The sequence below is a fragment of the Anabrus simplex genome, chromosome 1 (assembly GCF_040414725.1).
Source record: "Anabrus simplex isolate iqAnaSimp1 chromosome 1, ASM4041472v1, whole genome shotgun sequence".
In the NCBI taxonomy this organism is placed as follows: domain Eukaryota; kingdom Metazoa; phylum Arthropoda; class Insecta; order Orthoptera; family Tettigoniidae; genus Anabrus; species Anabrus simplex.
The window spans coordinates 1,148,341,278-1,148,363,027 of record NC_090265.1 but is presented as its reverse complement, the minus strand read 5'-3'; the positions used below and the strand labels follow the sequence as shown (position 1 = coordinate 1,148,363,027).

Genomic DNA, 21,750 nt, shown 5'->3' with positions numbered 1-21,750 from the left:
TCCTCAGCTCAAAGGCCTGCCATTTAAGAGGTGTCAGCATAGGGTGAAAAGTGAAAATCCTCAGCCTGTTTCCAATCATTTGACCAGGTCAAGAATGGAATGAATGAAGCCCACATCTAGCGGTATGAATAGGAATTGTGCCAGCTGTCGAAGCCTGTCACACTCCTCTGTGGCAATGATTAATGACTGACAGATGAAATGACACTGGAGTGTGTCACTGGAAAGAAAGATGACAGGGAAAACTAGAGTACCCATAGATAAACCTGACCCGCCTCCGCTTTGTCCAGTATAAAACTCACATGGAGTGACCGAGATTTGAACAACGGAACCCAGTGCGAGAGGCTGGGGCGCTGTCGCCTGAGCCACAGAGGCTCCAGTGTAGACAGAGTAAACCTCAAACCAGCCTTCAGATCCAGGTAAAACTCCCTGATCTGGCTGGGAACTGAACCTGAGGCTTCAGGTAAGAGGGAGGCATACTACCCCTACACTATGGGGCCGGCCAGCTTTGGGAATAACCCCTCAAAATTTACATATAAAATTTCAATGATAATTACCTGAAATTCTTTGAAGTTCATACACAGAACACAAGTGTGATTTTGAGAAAGAGACTGAAGTACACCTTCACCATCTATGGTAAGATATTATGCTGAACAAAGTGATGTTTAACAGAAATATATGTTTAGGCCTAGTTTCGATGCTTATGGACTAGAAGCCATGAGTTCCAATTTGATTCCTATGGCTATGGCAGACATCACAGAAGAACCTTAAAGTTTACTGGTGTTAATGAATCCTCGCTTCCATGAGGATAAATTCCTACATGAGTGAGAATGACAAGCCCTTTACTACACTATCTCATGGACAGAAAAAATAATGCAATGTTAAGGAAGAAGGCATTCTTCTCTCGTTTAAAAAGACAGTAGGATGATACTCATTTATGACCATAAAATTATTTCTTATTAGATCATTATCTTCCAAAATGAGTCAAAGACAAATGCAAAGACTGCATGTATTCAACAGCTCTCCTATGTTCATGTAAAACTTTGTATCTGAGCTTCATTAACGTATTTAAAAAAAAAAAAACACTGCCATTATCACATTAATCAAGATATAATAGCTATCATAGAGGATGGTTGCCCAGTTGTACTTCCTCTTAAGACAATCACCACCACCTCTCTATTCACAGTTTCAAAAGTGTACTAACATGTTACCAGCCCATGAACCTTTTTTGAAAACAGTTTTTAAATATTACAAATATGCAACTATATGAATGAGTAAAAATTGATCATTTCAACCTACATAAGGCTGATGATCAAGAAATAAATAATAGTGATAGGTGGAAAAGATAAATAATAGTGATAGGTGGAAAAGATAACATTTTAGACCATTTCTAAGTTTTATACTGTTACAGGCAATCATTATAAGTGTAAGTCTAATAATGTCAACAAAATAAAACCAACATTTTTTCTTTCTTTCTTTTTTTTTTTTTTTACTTACAGTAATATTGTGTAATATTTTAAACTACTGGTATCTGAGTTGTTAACATTTTTACAGTCTTCTTCTAAGTGAAGTTATCAGCCTACAAAGACAGATTTTATAATATTTGTAGTTTAATGCTTTCCAATCAATTTAGTACTTCTGTAGAATATTTCATCAGACTAAAATTGCTGGGTATTACTAGCAACTTTCTAAGCACTGATCAAAAAATTTACTCACTCCATGTTGGCTGTTACTAGTTCTACACATAAAGAGTGGATACTATCTCATGTAAAATGTACAGTCAAATGTAAAGAATTATGTGATACAGAAATATTATATAGTAGTATCAAAAATGTTCTTGCTAGAAAAGAAAATTAGAAATGAATCACAATTTCAGGAAAAAGGATTTATGTGTAAAATAATATTTATAAAGAATAAGGTAAATATTCTAGCACAATTTCAGTATTTCATATAAGGAAGCACATGAAATAAAGGAGGCAGTAATTGCATTTATTTTCGTGAAAATATTTGGCAACTTATCTTCCCAAACTTAAAAGCATATGAATTTGAGTAATTTATGAAAGAAAGTCACAGGATCAAATAAATTGTTTTACTGATAAACATATCATCAGCAATGCAATTTATTCTGATCATAATTGGCAGGTAATGAACACAATACTATGACATATCTCTCCAAATCAGTTCAGGGGGGAAGACCAGTTCTAAAAGTGAGAAGGAAAAATACGGATTTATTGTCCATTGGTTCTGCTGCAATCTTCACTTCACTGAAACACACTGACCACCAGCATTTTGTTTAGCAGATGGGCGAGCAACATCAGGACGAAGTCTTCGAAACAGCAGCACGTGGGGCTCTGAAAAAAAAAAGGACAAAAAATTAAAAATAGACAAAACTTCTCTTTATAAAATCATCCTTTTACTGGTAAATTTCAAAGTTAGGGAAAGCCTTTATTTTAATCTTGGATGATGTGTGTAATGATCAATTACAGTTAACATAATTAAATTTTTGTCGGTTTGTCTCTGTTGAATTATCACATGAAATTACTAGAGTGATAAGCGTAAAAGGTAAGTAAAAGGCTTAATGGAAAAATAACTACACTAAAAATTATTATAAAATACCTACTTTGTGAAAAGGTGAATGGAACCACAGCAGGAAATCTTGACTTTTTTGGATTCAGTTTCAATCAATCAATCAATCAATCAATCAATCAATCAATCAATCAATCAATCAATCAATCAATCAATCACATCTAATCTGCATTTAGGGCTGTTGCCTGGGTGGCAGATTCTCTCTCAATTGTTTACCTAGCCCTATCTTCAATGATTTCAAAGTAACTGGAATTTTTTTTAAACATCTCCCTTAGTAAATTATTCCAATCCCTAATTCCTCTTCCTATAAACAAATATTAGCTCCAATCTGTCCACTTGAATTCCATTCAAGCTTATCTGCTTACTCATGACAGCTCAAACATACTGCTTACTCGAACAGCTTATTTCCTTACTCCCAAGTATTCCCAGCCCAAAGTTTGCAAAATTTTCATAAAAGAAGTCTTTTGTCGGAAATCACCCAGAACAAATTGCGCTACTTTCCTCTGAATCTTTTCCAGTTCTTGACTCAAGTAATCCTGACGAAGGTCCCATACATTCAAATTATAGTCTAATTGGGGTTTTGGTGACTGTATATTCTTTCCTTTACATCCCCACAAAATCCCTAAATACCCTCACAACTTTATTTACAACAAAGGTTTAAAAAAATCATGATTTTTATCTCAAAAATTAAGTTCCCAGCAGAAACATTTGCAATAGATGAAATTAAGTTATGATGACCTTCTGGGAACATAATTATTCAAGTGGAGGCACATGCTTCCTCCAGTGCACCATCACTGCATTATCTTAGGCTTGCAGAGGTGTCTCAATGGTGCACTAGCCACCAGCGTCTTGGAAAGGTGAAGCAACCTAAGTGATGAGCCTACTGCTACACTGAGGCAAAACACGGGTAATTTGACGACTGAAAAGCACTAAAGAGCTTGAATATTTATAATAATGATTTTTATTTAAAAAATCAAAATCGCTTTTTCTTCAATTTTACATTTTTACTAATTATTTAATACTTTCGGACTGATGTATGCTTCACTGTTTAAGTACAAAAGATGAATAATCAATGAATCAATCTAAATTCTGTGTTTTAACATCATCATCGTAATCTTCCTTTCATGCATTAGGCCATGTGTCCCATCACGATCTTGCATTGTCACTCCACATATTTATCGGGCACCCGACAGATCTTTTCCCCCTGGGTTGATATCAGAGAATCTCTCTTGGCAATCTTCCAGGTTCCATCCTTTATATATCTCTTTTCCAGTTTTCCTGATAACTGTAGATGTGGTCAGTTATTGGTTGTATTTTCTGTTCTTTTAGCACCTCTCTGTTCCTTTTATGATCCCACTTGGTGTATCCTGCAGTACAGTGCATGAATGTCACTTCTCGTGCTACATTCTGCGAACATATTGAGTTCTTAATGTCCATGCCCCACGTGTATAGAAGCCATCTACACACATGACGGCTTCATGATGTGATTATTCCTGATGTTTTTATGAACTACTTCATTTTTGCAAGTATATCTATTTCTGTTTGGTATGATAAGTTGTTCTTTAGGTAACCGAACACATTTAAACCTTCTAATATTGTATTATTTAAACATACTTTGCTAGGGATGGATCTCTTCCCCTGAAGGCCATTATTTTCTGTTGAAATAATCACATTGAATTCCGAGGAAACATGACTAAGATTAAATATTGATATCTGTAGTTCATCTTCTGTCAAGCCAATAATGCAACATTCAACTCACTTCATACCCGATCCCATAGAGAAATGGGACAAAGGTTGGACATACATCATCAGCAGGGAACGGATTTATATGTAAATACATATCTCTTTAGGAAGCTAAAATTAATTATATTTTGCATAATCTTTACGAATCATGACGTGTGGAGTTGAAAAATGGAGTATTCATTTTCCATATTTTGGAGTTTAGCACATGTTCCATATTCTTCGTCATTAAGATCAATATAGTCCATATTTCAGCTAAAAATTATTAAATTATATTAAATTAGCAGTCCTCTCAATAATGGAGAAATAAATTAATCTATATTCGAAAAATTATTATTTTAACTGGGTATGTACGTCATCATCACGCCTGTCCACGTCTGGGCTGATAAAATAATCTCATAAGCGGTGCGAAGAAAGAGAGAGGTTGAGCCCAGAAGTGGTGAAGATCAGCCGGTCAGTACTGTGACTATCTGAATCACACTTACAGCACTGATAAGCTGCATTACATAACATCGACTGTGTCTGTGCCATAATTTCGTAACTAGGGAAATCTCATTCATCGACGATGTGCTAGTGGTTTCCGGATTAATTCGTAATTCGGGAATTCCCTTTGATTGCTTCATAACTCCATCTAGTCACTACCAGTCATTCACAGTTTGAATTAGCAGTGAGACGGATCATAATGTTCTTGTACGTTCAGTGTGTGCAGTTGTATATTGATATTCATTGAAGACATTAACGTTGTTACAATATGCCTAAAGTAGCTCAGTCAACCAGTTTAAAATTGAAAAGTTATGTATCTGAATTTTAAAAAGATGGTTTATCAACTGACAGTAAGATATTATTTTGTAATTTGTATCATTGTACAGTGACATCTACTCAAAGGTTCCTTGTGCAACAGTACGTTTCAACCAGTCAACACCAGGCTAACAAACAACGAGATTCCAAGTAGAGACAGTTGTTTCTGACACACCACCAACTTCCAGTGTAACATCCGAGTTCAACACCGATCTCTGCCGTGCTCTCATCTCTGCTGACATACCTCTCTTCAAACTGAATAATCAGTGCTTCAGGGAATTCCTCAAGAAATATACTAAACGATCCATCCGGATGAGTCAACGTTCACAAAAACGTACTGTTCAGCCATATGCGATGAAACTGTTCGGAAGATAAGGCAAGAGATTAAAGATGGTCCAATTTGGGTTTCCATTAATGAGACAACAGACAAAGAAGGCAGGCTAACTGGCAACGTAATCATTGGTTTGTTAAGCGAAGATTATAGTAAACAGATTCTCTTACACTGTGATGTTCTAGAAAAATGAGATAACAAAACTATAGCAGAACTGTTCAACGAGGCTATGGGTATCCTCTGGCCACAGGGCGTTGAGTATAATAAAGTGTTACTTTTTATTAAGCGATGCCGCACCTTATATGATAAAAGCCAGAGATACATTATGTGTTGTATATCCTAAGATGACTCATTTAATATGTATAGCACATGCCTTTCATCGTGTGGTAGAAGTGGTAAGAGGCATTTACCCCAAAGTAGATTTATTGATTTCCTCAATGAAAAAAGTTTTTCTCAAAGCCCACAGAAGAGTTCATCTTTTGAAAAAAATGTACCCAGAGATTCCATTGCCGCCTAAGCCAATTCTAATTAGGTGGGGACGTGGCTGCAAGCAGTTGAATATTATGTTGAATATATAGACTGTATTAAGAACGTTCTGCATGCCATGGACTCTGAAGATGCAGCCTCAATTGAAACCGCAAAAACAGTTGTCTACGATACAAGTGTGAGAAATGACTTATGTTACATTCAGCATAACTTTTCATGCATCACAGAAACATTGAAAAGGCTCCAAAACTCGCAACTCTCACTGTCTGAAAGTTGTGAAATTGTGAATAAAACTGTGGAACAACTAAATCGTGGAACAGGTAAAGTTGCAGATGTAGCAAACATGAAGATGGCCACTGTACTTTCAAAGAACCCTGGATATTAAGAAATGACAGAGGTTGCTGCAATGCTGAGTGGAAATTTAAGTGTAAAATTAACATTGGATTTAACCCCAGCAGATATTGTGAAGTTGAATTATGCCCCCATTACCTCTTCCGATGTTGAACGCAGTTTCAGTCAACATAAATCTGTCCTTAGAGATAATAGAAGATTCACTTTCCAGCACATAAAAGAACATTTTGTAATCCATTGTTTTGGTAATTAAGAATAAAAGATTGTGTGTTCTTCAAATATTTTAAAATGAGGTGGTGGTGGTGGTGGTGATTTTTGTTTTAAGAGGAAGTACAACGAGGTAATCATCCTCTCTGAACAAATAGGTGGAAGAGAACTTTAAAATATAAAAAAGAAATAATTTATTCAACAAGTAATTTGGAAACACAGTACAAAATAAAACAAAAAGCAATTATAGGATTAGACCGAAAGGATTACTAACGTATCAAAAGGGAACGTACGTTCCCTGAGTAACAGTACACTTGTAATTTATATACCCTTGATAAGTCCACTGTCGCACATAAAGCGGATGACGAGATCAGCAGTAGTCGCGTCATCGGCTAGTATGCGTTCGAGTGTTTCCTGCAGGCCGAGGCTCCGTCTTAGGCCAGAGAGATCGGCGCACTCTGTGAGGATGTGGGCCACGGTGAAGTCGGCACCACAAGAACACACTGGGGGGTCTTCCCTCTTTAGGAGATAAGAGTGCGTGGATCGTAAATGACCTATCCTCAGCCTGCATAGTACAGTGAAACCTCGATTCTCCGTTTTTCGAGGGACCATGAAAATAAAACGTACAACACGGGAAAACGGAAAATCCGGGAATGAATGAAAACCATCAACAATTTGGCAAAACATCACAAAAATGAAATATTTATAATTATAATCTTACAAAAACTCCTAAAGCAAACCAAACTACAGCCCCAATGGAACTTTGCCTGCCAAGCGACCGCTGCTCAGCCCGAAGGCCTGCAGATTACGAGGTGCGCATGGTCAGTGCCACGAATCCTCTCGGCCGATATTCCCGGCTCTGTAGATCGGGGTCGTCATCTCACCATTAGATAGCTCCACAGTTAAGGTAATCACGTAGGCTGAGTGGAACAGGAACCAGACTTATATCCAGGTATAATTGCCTGACCTGGTCGCAATCGAACCCGGGCCCTCTGGATGAGAGGCGGGCATGTTAGACCGCGAAACCGCATTAATTACCGGTACGCGAGTTTTACAAGGGAATCTTCGTCAGTTTCCCATGAAAACTTCTTTCAGTTCAGCAACTTTGATTAGGCTAGCCAAACTCTTCGAAAAATCTAATAACGCCAAGCCAAACGACAATCGACCACAAGTAGTTTTTAATTCTCTCATCTCATAAAATAAAGCACATTAGATACAAAAGCACCCAAAATGATGGCGAAATCCATTCATTTCTTAATCTTTCATTGTAATTTGGTCTCCGGTATACTGTTCGTAGTCAGTTTCCGGAAATCTCGTACCGCGCAAATTAGGCCTACATCGACTTTTAAAGGTTATGTTGAACTCGAAAACATGGTTTCGAATGTAAGTATCGATTCTTAAAAGTTCTCGAATGCATTATATTCCATTCTGCGCGTCACAAATCCAATCAAATAGGAGAGATAAAAGAAATATCAAAATTACGGTTATTCGTGACCTTGAGGTCATCTGGAAAGCGCGCTCGCTGCACGTCAGTACGAGTTTGAAATGATACCAACCATTTAAAATGTAACGTGCGCAAATAAAACGACTGCGGTTTTTTGGTATTTTAACACGAAAACGTAAAATTCCCAGTCTTTTCATTAGGACCTAAACAGTAATAGGCAATCCCAATACCTCCCATGGCTTTCTTTTTTTTTAATGTAAGGTGCAACATGTATTTTGGTCTCGCTAACATAATCATGTACGATAATATGAAAAATACTGAATTTGTATTAAGAAGGAGCAGTTTCGATTCCTGCCTAAAAGCCCAGTTACTCTGCAGTGCCCTGAGCGAAGTGCCGAAAACCTCTTCGGCAGAACGATCGAAAAAATGTAAAAATATAAACATCTAACCCTGGACATAATATGGACGTTTTATAAGTGCGAACATTTGACGAAACTCGTTCCGTCTTCAAGCAGAGCTGTCGAAATGCGCCGTGTCTCCTTGCAGTTGTGGCCACTCTCTGCTTTATGATTTTCCGAGATTCTCTAAACAATACCACCCGAATGCGATGCTAAGATCGTCCCTTATGCAAGTTCACCGCCGATCGCTTTTCAGTGCCGGTACAGTACTTGCTTTAATTATCGCAGTGACGGGGCGTTAACGCCAAGATCCATAAATATGCCATAGCCGTCCTTTCGTGAGATACAGTTTATGAAAAAACGATTGATCGAGGATTTAGCGTTGATGGGACTGGAATTTCTGGACGGTTGATCCGGGAAATCATTTCTTCGAAGAACGGATAATGCGGGACTTTTACAACGTGATTTAATTACGATGCTCGCGGGACCACGTAATTTGAACGCATATTCCGGGAACGGATAATCGAGGTTCCACTGTACTATGGCCTCTCTCCGTGAAGGTCGGAAAGAGGACCGCCACACGGTAGTTGTCTTCTTAATTGCTCTCAGCTTGTTGGAAGTTCGGATATCTAGCCACTCCGATTCCCAGGACGCCAAGATGGTTCGACGTAGCTGAGAACAAATATCCTTAGCAGGTACATTGACTGGTCTTGAAGGTAAAAGTACAGCTTCCCTTGCAGCTTCATCCGCAAGTTCGTTTCCCGCAATCCCAACGTGGCTTGGAAGCCATGTGAAAGTGATTCTGGTGCCAGCATCCCATAACCTGGCTAGAAGGTCATGTATCTGCCGCACCAGTGGGTGTTGCGAGAAACAGGTTTCAATAGACTGCAGAGAGCTTAACGAATCGGTACACAACAGAAAGTGGCTTCTTTCGTCACGCAGTGCAAACTGCAGAGCCTCTAAGATGGCGTAAAGCTCTGCAGTATACACGCTACATACCTTAAGGAGCGAGATCATCGTACTCATATCATCAATGACGAAAGAGCAACCAACATTATCTCCGATTTTTGAACCATCCGTGAAGATAAGTCTCGCAGCCGGATATTGGTGAACGAAGTCCTGGAAATACCTCCGATAAACGGAGGAATCCGTGTTCACCTTGGGTCCACGGAGCAGATCTAGACGTATATCCGGTCGCGGAACCAACCACGGAGGTACCTCGCTAACAGATCTTTCAAGACAACCACCGATATCAATATTCAAATCATGACACAAGTTATCAATCTGAAAACCAACCGGCCGTGTGGCATTTGGCCGGTGTTGGTACCGCTGGTGGTATTGAGTACGATAGATGCATTGATAGCTTGGATGTAGCGGCATTTCACGAATTTTGGCAGCGTACGTTAGGAGTAACTGCTGCCTCCTTATCCGTAAAGGTGGAACTCCCGCTTCAGCGAGCAGGCTGGGAATGGGGCTAGTACGGAAAGCACCCGTTGCCAGCCTTACTCCACTATGGTGAATACTGTCTAAAAGGCTCAGCGTAGATTTTGATGCTGAGCCATAAGCCGCACTTCCATAGTCAATTCGGGAGAGGACCGTAGCCGTGTAAAATCGCAGCAGTACCGCACGGTCAGCCCCCCATGAAGTGCCGCTGAGAAACTTAAGCATGTTAAGTCTCTTCATGCAGGCAACCTTCAACTGACGGATGTGGGGCTGCCACGTAAGTCTCTTATCAAAATGAAGACCCAGGAATCAGCAGGTGTCAACCACTGGTAAGACACTGTTTCGCAAGCGGAGCTCTGGTTCGGGATGCACAGGCCGACGTCGACAGAAGTGTACAACAGAGGTTTTCGCTGCTGAAAATCGAAAACAGTGTTGCAGGGCCCATCTGTCGACTCGGTTAATAGCTTGCTGTAGCTGTCTCTCAGCAAACGCCACCCTTCCGGAGCTGTAATGTAGAGCTAAGTCGTCTACATACAGCGAAGGAACGACTGCGGGCCCAGCAGCGGCAACTATGCCGTTGATGGCGATTGCGAACAGCGTGACACTCAGTACCGATCCCTGAGGTACTCCATTTTCCTGAACGTAATATTGAGAAAAAGCATTCCCTACACGGACTCGAAAGAGACGGAGGGACATGAAGTTCTTAATAAACGTTGGCAAATTTCCCCGAAATCCCCACTGGTGTAGTGTGGAGAGAATTCCATATCGCCAGGTAGTGTCGTAAGCTTTCTCCAGGTCAAAAAACACGGCGACTAGGTGTTCCTTCCGGAGAAAGGCCTCCTGAATGGCGCTCTCCAATCTGACCAGGTGATCAGTGGCAGACCGATGAGAGCGAAGACTACACTGGTAGTTAGACAAGAGACCCTCCTTTTCCATGGCCCACACAAGACACCGGTTAACCATCCTTTCAAATAGCTTACAGAGACCATTTGTAAGGCATATTGGCCTATAACTATCCAGAAGTTTTGGATCTTTACCTGGCTTGGGAATTGGTATTACAATTCCCTCATGCCATTGAGATGGAAACACTCCCTCACTCCATATTCTGTTGAATAGGGTGAGGATATCCTTGAGACATCTGTCACTCAAATGCTTAAGCATTTGATTATGGATTTTGTCCGGTCCAGGAGCCGTATCTCTGCATAGCGCAAGTGCACTTCGCAACTCCCACTCCGTGAAGAGCACGTTGTAGGGATGCGAAGCACTAGAGGCAAAAGAGAGATGGTGTGCCTCTGCTTCGCGCTTGATAGGAAGAAATGCAGGGTCGTATTTCCTAGAGCTGGACGTATCTGCGAAATGTGACGCGATGTGGTCTGCAATGACTGAAGGAATCGTAACTATATCTCCATTAATGGAGATTCCGGGTACTGAGGGCACATTCTGTACGCTGACAATACGGCGGAGTTTTGTCCACACTTGTGATGACGGAGTATGTGCCGTGATGGATGACATACTTTTCCCACGTAGCTTTCTTACTTTCTCGAATCAAAAAACGGGCCTTCGCGCGCAGACGCTTAAATGCGATATGATTGGCCATCGTAGGATTCCGACAATAATATTAAAAGCCCGTCGGCGATCACGTATGGCTGCTGCAATTTCGTCCGTCCACCATGGGACCTGTTTCCGGCGACGAATACCGGACGAGGAAGGAATTGTTTCCTCTGCAGCAGCCAAAATTCCAGTAGTAATGGAAGAGACGTGGTCGTCAACAGACTCCAGCATATCATCAGCCATCACTGCGCGTTTTGTAAATTCTGGCCAATTTGCCCGCCGAAGTAACCAGCGCTTGGGTACTTCGGACTGTCTTTGATTCAAGAGAGACATAATTATTGGGAAGTGGTCACTATCACAGAGGTTGTCGTGAACTTGCCACCGTAGCAGGGGAACTAGCGCGCGGCTTCACAAAGTGACATCAAGGTGTGAGAATGTGCCATGCGCGCTACTGAAATGTGTCGGTTCCCCTGTATTGAGCACACAAAGATCAAATAGGTTGATCATTCGCTCAAGCATCCTCCCCCTAGAACAGGAAGACGGAGAGCCCCATAGTGTGTTGCGGGCGTTCACATCCCCCAGCATGAGGAAAGGAGGAGGCAACTGAGCGATAAAATCTTGTAGTGCATGCATATCAAGGTTATAATCCGGTGGAAAGTACACGTTGCAAACCGTTGTCATTACTGGCAACGGAGTGCGAACTGGAACTGCATCTAGCTGAGTATGGAGTGGTACTTCTTCGCTGAAGATGTCGGAGCGAACTAGGGTACAAACGCCCCCAGTTGCCGCGCCATCCACAGCTACTCTGTCTTTGGAATAAAGACGATATCCTCTCATAGTCGTGTCGTGTCCAGGTCTCAAACGAGATTCTTGTAGACAGACTATGGAGGCCGCATAGACGGATATCAGTTGACGTAACTCAGCTAGGCGACAGTGGTAACTACTGCAGTTCCACTGCAATAGTGCCATTGTGTGGATTGGTAGTGTTGCGAAATTAGGACAATTGCTTGCCCTTCTTTTTGTCAACTACCTGCCATTTTCCGCCGTTGTTGTAGGTATTGTCGTCACCATCCACGACAATGAGTGGTTCAGTCTCCATTGTCTCCTCAGAAGAAGGAGGCGCGGTGACTGGACCCTCCACGGACGGTGATCTCATTGGTCTGGAACAGTGGGCCTTCTTCCTGGGAGAACTAGGTTCTCCAGAAAGTGATCGAACAAGAGGGCGTCGGGGCCTCTCGCTCTTGCCCACCGTTTCTCTCTTTTTGGGAGGAGAGCCGGCAGATGGCTTGCCGGATTTCTTCGGTGATCCTGTGGACCCCGACTGAGTTGGAGAAGGCTTCTTCTCCAATGTTTTAAGGGAGCTCTGTGGCTTCACCTTCTCCTCCTTTATGATCTGGGCATTGGAAGGAGGGCTGGACTTTCCAGCCCTAATTGGGGAAGTCTTTCCCCCCGCCCTGTTGGGAGAGGACTTCCCAGCCGAACGTTCCTGGGAAGGGCCCTTCCCAGACAACGTCGACAGTAACGCTCTTTTCGGTGCTTCACATGCTGAATCTCCAGTTTCTTTAGTTACTGAATTTTGTTGCTGGCTTTGACTTTTCAATGCATTTTCAGTACCGGTGTTCTGTACAAAACTCTGTGGAGTGATCCGTACGTTTGCGACCTTTTCCGCGAATGAGATGGAGAACTCCGGAGCAGCCATGGACTTGAACTTCCTCCGGGCGTCTGGATAAGATAGTTTATCCAGCGTTTTTATCTCCTGGATCTTCTTCTCCCGCTTGAATGTGGGGCACTCCTTGGAGATTGGAGCATGCGTACCCGGGCAGTTGACGCACACAGGTGGTGGTGTGCATTCAACCCCAGTATGCTTGCACTTCCCACACATTTTGCAGGTCGTCGAACCTGTACATCGCAATGAGGTGTGGCCAAACGTTTGACAGTTATAACACCTCATTGGTGCCGGAATGTACGGACGAACAGTCAGGCGATACATTGCTACCTTTATTCGTTCAGGTATGGTCTCAGCGTCGAAGGTAAGGATGAAAGCACCCGTATCGAGTAGCTTATCACCCACACGCCTCTTCAACCTCTTCACGTCGGTTACGCCCCGACGTGCTAGGTACCGGATCATTGTATCATCGGAAGACTTAACCAAATCCCTGTGGAATATAACTCCCTTGCAGGAGTTAAGGGTTTGGTACTTCTCGATTTTCACCTCTACCTTACCGAATAACTTGGCTTTAAGTAGCCGTCTGGACTGCTCAGCCGTAGATGTCTTGATAAGTACGGATCCATCTCGGAGCTTGCGCATCTCGTCGACTTCACCAGCAACAATTTCTTCAATTGAATTGCTTATCATAAAAGGACATTCGTCAAGGGAACTTTTACCATCGACCCTGGAAGCAACCAGGAATCGAGGAAGACGTTCGTCACTCATGTAGTCTACAGGAACTGGAGTATACCGCTTACGTTTTTTACCAATTTTAGACGCCGTTTTTTGAAGGGTGCCACCCTTTGTTAAAGAAGGAAGAGAAAGAGGTTCCGTCTTTTGTCCCACGAGTACTCACGGAAATAAGAGGTCGACCTCCGGCAGAGCCAAGGAGATTTACCGGAGGCAAGGCTATATACTCCAGAGGGCGCCCGGTATCTGGAGGGGGTCGCTTGGAACTACTCTCCCAGTAGCCATGCATCACCTCGCCACGACCCGAAACTTGTGATTGGGGGAGGATAAAACCTCCGTACTAACCTAATTATTTTTTTAATTTAATTTTTTAATTTAAAAAAATTATATTTTTTATTTTTCTGTAATGTCTAACCTAATCTACCCGAGGCAGAGAGGGTGGCCAGACAGGAAGAGGAATGAAATTAAAGATGGTGAGAATAGAGGGGTAGAAATAGTGATGAAGAATAAAGAGCACAAACACCTCTCAAGCAACTCGGGGGAGACCTTGTTAGTCTGGCCCTACACCGAGGCCTATCCAGCATGGGTAACCCTGAGCTGGCACAGCCCTCGGCATCAACAAGCACACAAGCCCCCACACCGACTTCAAGGTCATGGTGTCCCTAGAGGGGGTTTTAAAATGAGAAGTGCAACATTATGCTGCATGTAGATCTACTTTGTTTAGCTTCGTTGAACTTCGATATTAAATAGAAATTTATGTTATATGTGTAATTTTAAGTCCATATATAATTCCATATTTCAATAAAAAAATAACTAAATATATATGTACATAGTAAAGAGCATCGAAATGTTTGAGGCATCGAATGATTGGTATTGAATGGTGATGACGTCCTTGCCTCCAAGTTTCCGTTATTGCATACATATAAATGATAAAAAGTAGAGGGGAAAGTCCACAGCCTCGTCTTATGCCTCCATTCCACTCAGTCTGATTCTTTACCAATTTAACAGAAATAAGATTGGATATGATCTGTTGAGAAACATTATTTAGAATTTCAAGCAATTTATTTCTGTTTGAAGTCTACAAATGCAATGTGGGTTTCCAAATTGAATTCCCTATGTTTTTCTATTAATATCTTCATAGTGAAATATGCATCAGCGCAGGAGCAACCTTTTTGTAAACCTTGTTTCATTCCCCATTTTATCTTCGTAATGTTTGTGCAATTTTTCTTTAATGATCGAAACAGACTTTCAACGTATTGGGTCGTGTTATGTACATGTAATACGTGTTGAAGAGATGTTAAGTACAGAACAAAAATGGCCAGCCGGACACCAGTGGGATCCGAACCCAAAACCTGTACTTAACATCTTCAACACGTACTACATGTACGTAACACGACCTAATACGTTGAAAGTCTGTTTCGATTACAATGCGGCCGTGAAAATTCAATATTCATTTCTTTAATGACATTTGTATAAATTTTATAACCTGAATTAACAATGTTAATCCCTCTGCTTTTTCACTGAAGAATGTTTGTTTGAAAGGTTCACCTGAGTACTTGAACGGTTCAGAATTTATTCCATCTTCTCTACTGTCGGATTTTTTATTATGGACACTCGAGTTTAGGCTTTAATTACAAACGAACCAATAGGCCTATTGCAATGCGAGTTATACCAATATTTTCCTTGTTTAATTCTACATTAGCGTATATAAGACACATTGTTTTCGACGTTCATTAAATATTTTTTATTTGTGGTTGTAATAAATATTGCCCGGGTTTTTGGCTTCTTCTCTAGGAAGCGCTCACTTAGGAATATATACAAGGAAAACTACTTGTCTGATGGTAATGAAATTTTTATATGTTATAACCATATGTATTTGTAGTGTAATACTCAAGTTACAATTTTTTTCAATCACCCCGAAAAAAGTTCTTATCATTTTTCTAAAGCAACTCTTTCTCAGCCCAGGATAAACGTACAACAGCAAAGTTGGGCTTGTTTTGAAGCACTCAGTCATGGTTATCAGAAACTACAACAACTGTAACCGTACAGTTTGGTACCGAATTTATGAAGAGTAATATTCAAAGGAGGTTTTGTGTACGCCGAACCGTGCGATTAACAGCAGGCCGGGTGGTGAAAACGGGCGCAGTGTTGCCGCGTTCAGTAGTAATCACGCGCGCAACGAACACAGTACACTCGCCCAGGGCAGTTGTGGAACGGAATGCCCATGACCTTGGTTTATCCGCAAGCTATTTTCAGTTGTCCTATGTTCTGCATGTTGGCCACGTCACTTCAAGATGCCTCTAAGTTCGCCGTTATCAGAGGGTGAACTTGCAATGATTTTGAGTGCTATTTGTTTCTTTCAATGTGAGGGGGAAAGAGTAGGGGACAAGAGGTTCCCTGTGTACAAGAAGGTGGCAGATTGTCTTGGATTATTGCTGTCGTCAGTGAAGAGAGTAGGAGCCGCTTCAAAGGAGAATGATGGAAATACGTCATCCAGGTCAAGAAAGAAGCAGTGTGTGAGACCGGGGCGTCCGAAAATCCATCTAGATGATTTTACTTTGGGCACAATACGAAGAAATATGCACGATTTTTATATGAATAAGATATTTCCCACAATTAAAAGCCTCCGCATGAAACTGTTAGAAAATATGCCGGATTTTCCCGATATGTCAATTTCTACGCTTTTGAAAGTAGTTCGAAGCTTGGGATTCCGATTCAAAAAACTAAACAGGAAACCAGTGCTAATGGAATCTGTGACAGTTGCTGCATCCCGACATACCTACCTTAGACGAATTAGAGACTTAACAGCACAGGGCTACAAGATCTTCTTTACAGACGAGACGTTGTGCGGACAGAACCATACTATGAAATATGGGTGGCAAGAAAACGTGATTGAAGCTTTAGAAAACAACTTTGACAACTATAATCTGTACAGAGGGTACATTCAGCAAATTTATGGATGGCGTGGAGGGTTCAAAACACCGTCTGGAGCTGGGAAACGCATCATAATTTTACACATCGGAAGTGAAGAAGGATTTCTTGACGGTGCAGAACTTCGTTTTATTGGCAAGAAAGGCAGTGGTGATTACCACAATGAGATGAACTCGACTCATTATGAAGAATGGTTCACGAAAGTCCTGAGTTTATTGCCTCAAAAGTCGGCTGTCGTTATAGATCAAGCTCCATATCATACGATGGTCGATCCTTCATCTAAAAACCCGAACATGTCATGGCTGAAACCTGAAATTATATCCTGGATAACATCAAAGAATATTTCACTACCACCTGGAGTTGACGATTATAACAAATTAACGAAATCAGAGCTGATCGTCCTTGCCAGGCCTTATTTTCAAACACCGGTAAAGAAGCTGGAACAACTGACTAAACGACTTCGACCAGATGTACAGCTTGTTTGGTTACCAGTGGCCCATTGCGAGCTTAATCCAATCGAGCTCATTTGGGATTACGTAAAAGGGAATATAGCAAAAACAAATATGGCTAACACATTAGAAAATGGTAGAGGTATGGAAGCAATTAACGCTTTATGCCGAGAAGCCTTACGTACCGTCACCCCTGAACTCTGGAAACAATGCATTAAACACGCTAAGAAAATTGAAGACCACTACTGGGAAAAAGATGGACTGTCTGAAAACGTCCCTTATTTCGAGCCAGTCATAATCAACATGAATGACAGCAGCACCGATTCATTGGAATACAGTGATTTTTCAGACGAAGAAAATTGATAGAATTAAATATTGTAAATGTATGTAAATAATAATGCAAATAACTCTTGTAAAAATTGTACAGTGTGATATTTCTAAATAAGTCAACCATTTTTAAACCTGCCTTTGAAGGTCCAAAGCCCTTATGAGAAAAGGTGATGGGAAGTGGAATTTATAAGAGGAAATAAAATTAAAGGTTGAAAGTAAACGAAAAGCTGTGTTCGTTGCGCGCGTGATTACTACTGAACGCGGCAACACTGCGCCCGTTTTCACCACCCGGCCTGCTGTTAATCACACGGTTCGGCGTACACAAAACCTCCTTCCAATATTACTCTTCATAAATTCGGTACCAAACTGTACGGTTACAGTTGTTGTAGTTTCTGATAATCATGACTGAGTGCTTCAAAACAAGCCCATGCTTGCTGTTGTACGTTTATCCGGGGCTGAGAAAGAGTTGTTTTAGAAAAATGATAAGAACTTTTTTCGGGGTGGTTGAAAAAAATTGCAACTTGAGTATTACACTACAAATACATGTGGTTATAACATATAAAAATTTCATTACCATCAGACAAGTAGTTTTCCTTGTATATATTCCTAAGTGAGCGCTTCCTAGAGGAGAAGCCAAAAACCCGGGCAATATTTATTATAACCACAAATAAAAAATATTTAATGAACGTCGAAAACAATGTGTCTTATATACGCTAATGTAGAATTAAACAAGGAAAACATCGGTATAACTCGCATTGCAATAGGCCTATTGGTTCGTTTGTAATTAAAGCCTAAACTCGAGTGTCCATAATAAAAAATCCGACAGTAGGTGTTTTACCAATCCTAAGTTTCCTCAAGGTTAGTTCTAATTCTTCTAAAGTAATAGATTCTACTATTAGATAGTTGTTAGATATTGACAAAGTCGACACTTTATCTTTTGGACTTCTACAAAATGCTGAAAATATTTAAGCCATTCATTTGATGGTATTGCATCAAGTTTTATAACTTCCTTTGTTTCCCTATTTAATTTCTTCAGAATTTTACATGTTTGTGGTTGTGGTCTTGTTAAGTCTGTTCCTAATGTCGAAACAAAATTTTCCCAACTTTCTTTGTGTTTTCGTCTTACTTCCCATTTTGCTAGTGCTCTCGTATGATTGTAATTCAACTTCTCCTCTATTTTACCAGTTGATAAAATTTCCTGTAAGCTTCTCTTTTATCTGATATAATTTCAAATTTCTTCATCCGAGATTCTCAAGCCTTTTTTTCTCTTCCAATTTTTTGTCATTCCTAAACTTTCAAGAGCTGCCTGTTTCAAAGCTGAGTTAATATTTGACAATTCTTTCTCTACACTGGTATTCACTGATGCTGACTGAATTACTTTATTAAGTCTATTTTGATAGAGCCATTTTATACTTGGGTCTCAGAAGGCTAACTTTGTAAGATACTTCAATTTGTTCTGAACAGGATGTCTTTTTTTTCATCCATCTTGGCTTTAAGCAGACTGGTTAAACTACTACGTAGCAATCTGTTTCCATTTCAGCGAGGCCGAGTGGCTCAGATGTTGAGGCCTTCTAACCCCAACTTGGCAGGTTTGATCCTGGCCCAGTCTGGTAGTATTTGAAGATGCTCAAATATGTCAGCTTTGTGTTGGTAGATTTACTTGCACATAAAAGAACTTCTGCGGGACTAAATTCCGGCACCTTGGCATCTCCAAAAACCGTAAAAGTAGTTAGTGGGACGTAAAACCAAAAACATTACTATCATTTCCATTTCAGGATCTTCTACCAGTCTTTGGTTGCAGATGACATAACCAATGATGGATTTCTGATTCGTACCTGACCATGTGAACTTGGGGCTATCCTTGTGTGGAAAAATTGTATTCATTATTTTTTTACTAATCTAAGTCTACAACTTTAATTCCATTACTATTACAAGTTGTTTCTCCATTTTGTTGTTCTGAATTTTGCCTATTTATTTTGTTAATATTTTAACTATTTTGAAATCAGGTATGGTATATTAGCTTACAACATATTTTAAAACTAGTTTTTCTGTCTCACGACTAAATAAGAAACACAAACTAGAAACTTTGTTTAGACTAAGCTTGTTTCTAAACTAGTTCTTCATCTTCAGCCACATATTTTATAGCTTCCTTATTTAAGTGCTTATACAAAAACACAAGCTTGGAACACGTATCGGGCTGCCCAGTGCATAAATAGGCCATTAATTTCTATCTGGCAACTGCTTGAGCGGGGAAAATGGCGTGCAACTCTACTAAAGATATTTTGCAAACAGATAACTACCTACAATCCCTAACCCATTTTGCTGCCAAAGTTGGCAGGTAACAGACCACGGCTGTTAGTTGTAACGTCACCTGCAACAAAATAAAAGTATTCACAATAATATAACAATTGAATGTTACGTCCTTTGCTCCTTTTGAACATTCGGCTGCCTCAAACATTGTCGTCTGCCGCTTGCGTGCCTTTGCTGCTTCAACGTGGTGCCGGCTAGAAATGTGCTTTTTTACACCATCAATCAGAAGTTTCCCATGCCATTCTTTTATTGCAAAAGCCACAGAGCATTACTTCTCCACACCTCTTTATTCCGTCCTGTAAGAACTGTGTTATTCGTTCATATAAGCTCACTTTCAATGGCACGGCGAACTATCCTGAAAAAATAGCGTGTGTGTTTACTTATCCCTGCTGCTGCTCCAACAGAATAGAACTGAATGAGACCATGCAAAGCGTTGATGAGCACTTGAAAACAAGCCACCCCGTGATGCAATGCTTTAATTGAGAATCACAGAAGTAACAAACCAATGACGATGTGTTACGTGCATGGGCCTTGGCCGTTAAGATACGATCTTCATATGCGAATCACAAAATAAACACTAACACATGCACATTCAGGTATTTCTGTATATCTTCGTATCTTCACCGATGATGTTTTATGCCCACACCTTGAAAAGGTTTTAACAGTCGGATAATGGTTCAATGAATGATTATTTCTCATTTTCTTCTTCTTCTTCAACTGGCATCTCCTCTTAGAAGGTCGGCTACAGTTATAGAGATTCTTGCTTCTCTAGTTGCGATAAATTTTGCAAGTAAACCTAAAAATTTGTGTGTGGAGCCGAAATGTCAAAATTTTGTGAATAGATGTGTCAAATCACATTTAAATTTGTAACACATATCCTATATGTCTCTCTCCCACCATATTTAACAGTTTTGAAAATTTGGTGAGTTTCGCGAATTGCAAAATTTGAGTGTTCTTAATCACTGATGAAATCCCTGCTGAATAAAGGGTACTGTCTAACTGTGGATAACTATTATAGTTCTCCCTAACTGGCCAACATTCTGATTAGCATTCGCACAGATATGTTCGGCAACGTGCATCCCAAGAGAGCAGAATCTGCTCCAACTTTCTGGAACAACAAACTCAAGAAGGGGGAGATTCCAGTGTTCTAGAGAGGTAAACTGACTGCAATAAAATGGAAATACAAGAGAGACATCTGGATCCTATCTACTATCCATAATGCAGAAATGGAGGAGAAATGCAGAGGACGGAAAAGAGAAATTGTGAAACCAAAATCTGTGTTCGCATAGAACGAAACAATGGGAGTGTGTGAATAAAGTAGATCATACACTGCTACTAAACCGCTGCCAAAGAAGAGAGGAAAAAATTCTTATGAGAAGATTTTTTTCACCTTTTGGAATGAGCAGTATGGAATTATTTTGTCCTCTTCAAAAAACATGGATGAAAGAAGAATGGTTGGACTTTCGTGTGGCTGTTATTGAGAAAACAATTGCACACCCTCACAGGGAGGAATTTTCTCCAAAAGCAGCAGGTCGTCAATCAGCAAAGCAACTCCAAAGCAACTTACTGGCCACCATTTTCCGTCAGTGATACCTCCAACTGATAAGAAGCAAAACCCAATGAGGACGTGTTGCAGTATGTCCAATGCTAGAGGGAAGAAGGCATGAAGGGAATCCAGGTCTAGAGAGAGATGTAGCATTGTTTTTTTTTTTGCAATTTGCTTTACGTCACACCAACACAGATAGGTCTTATGGCGACGATGGAATAGGAAAGGCCTAGGAGTGGGAAGGAAGCGCCCATGGCCTTAATGTACAGCCCCATAATTTGCCTGGTGTGAAAATGGGAAACCACGGAAAACCATCTTCAGGGCTGCCAAAAGTGGGGATACAAGCTCACAGCTTACCGCAGGGCCAACTCACCCGGTGATGTAGCATTGTACGTTGATCCTTGTTTCAGGGCAGTTCACACAGCTACAAACATACTGTTAGGTATAAAACACT

At 40.7% G+C, this 21,750-nt stretch overlaps 1 protein-coding gene across 1 annotated transcript in view; it reads right to left on the bottom strand.

Moving 5' to 3' along the window:
* Positions 1 to 1,070: 1,070 nt before the first annotated feature.
* Positions 1,071 to 21,750, bottom strand: part of LOC136858112 (cyclin-dependent kinases regulatory subunit) — a 76,819-nt gene continuing 56,139 nt past the window's right edge. The window contains exon 3 of the mRNA XM_067137416.2: positions 1,071 to 2,348. Within this exon, the coding sequence (XP_066993517.1) occupies positions 2,254 to 2,348 (95 nt within the window). The 3' untranslated portion in view covers positions 1,071 to 2,253. The remainder of the gene's footprint in view (positions 2,349 to 21,750) is intronic.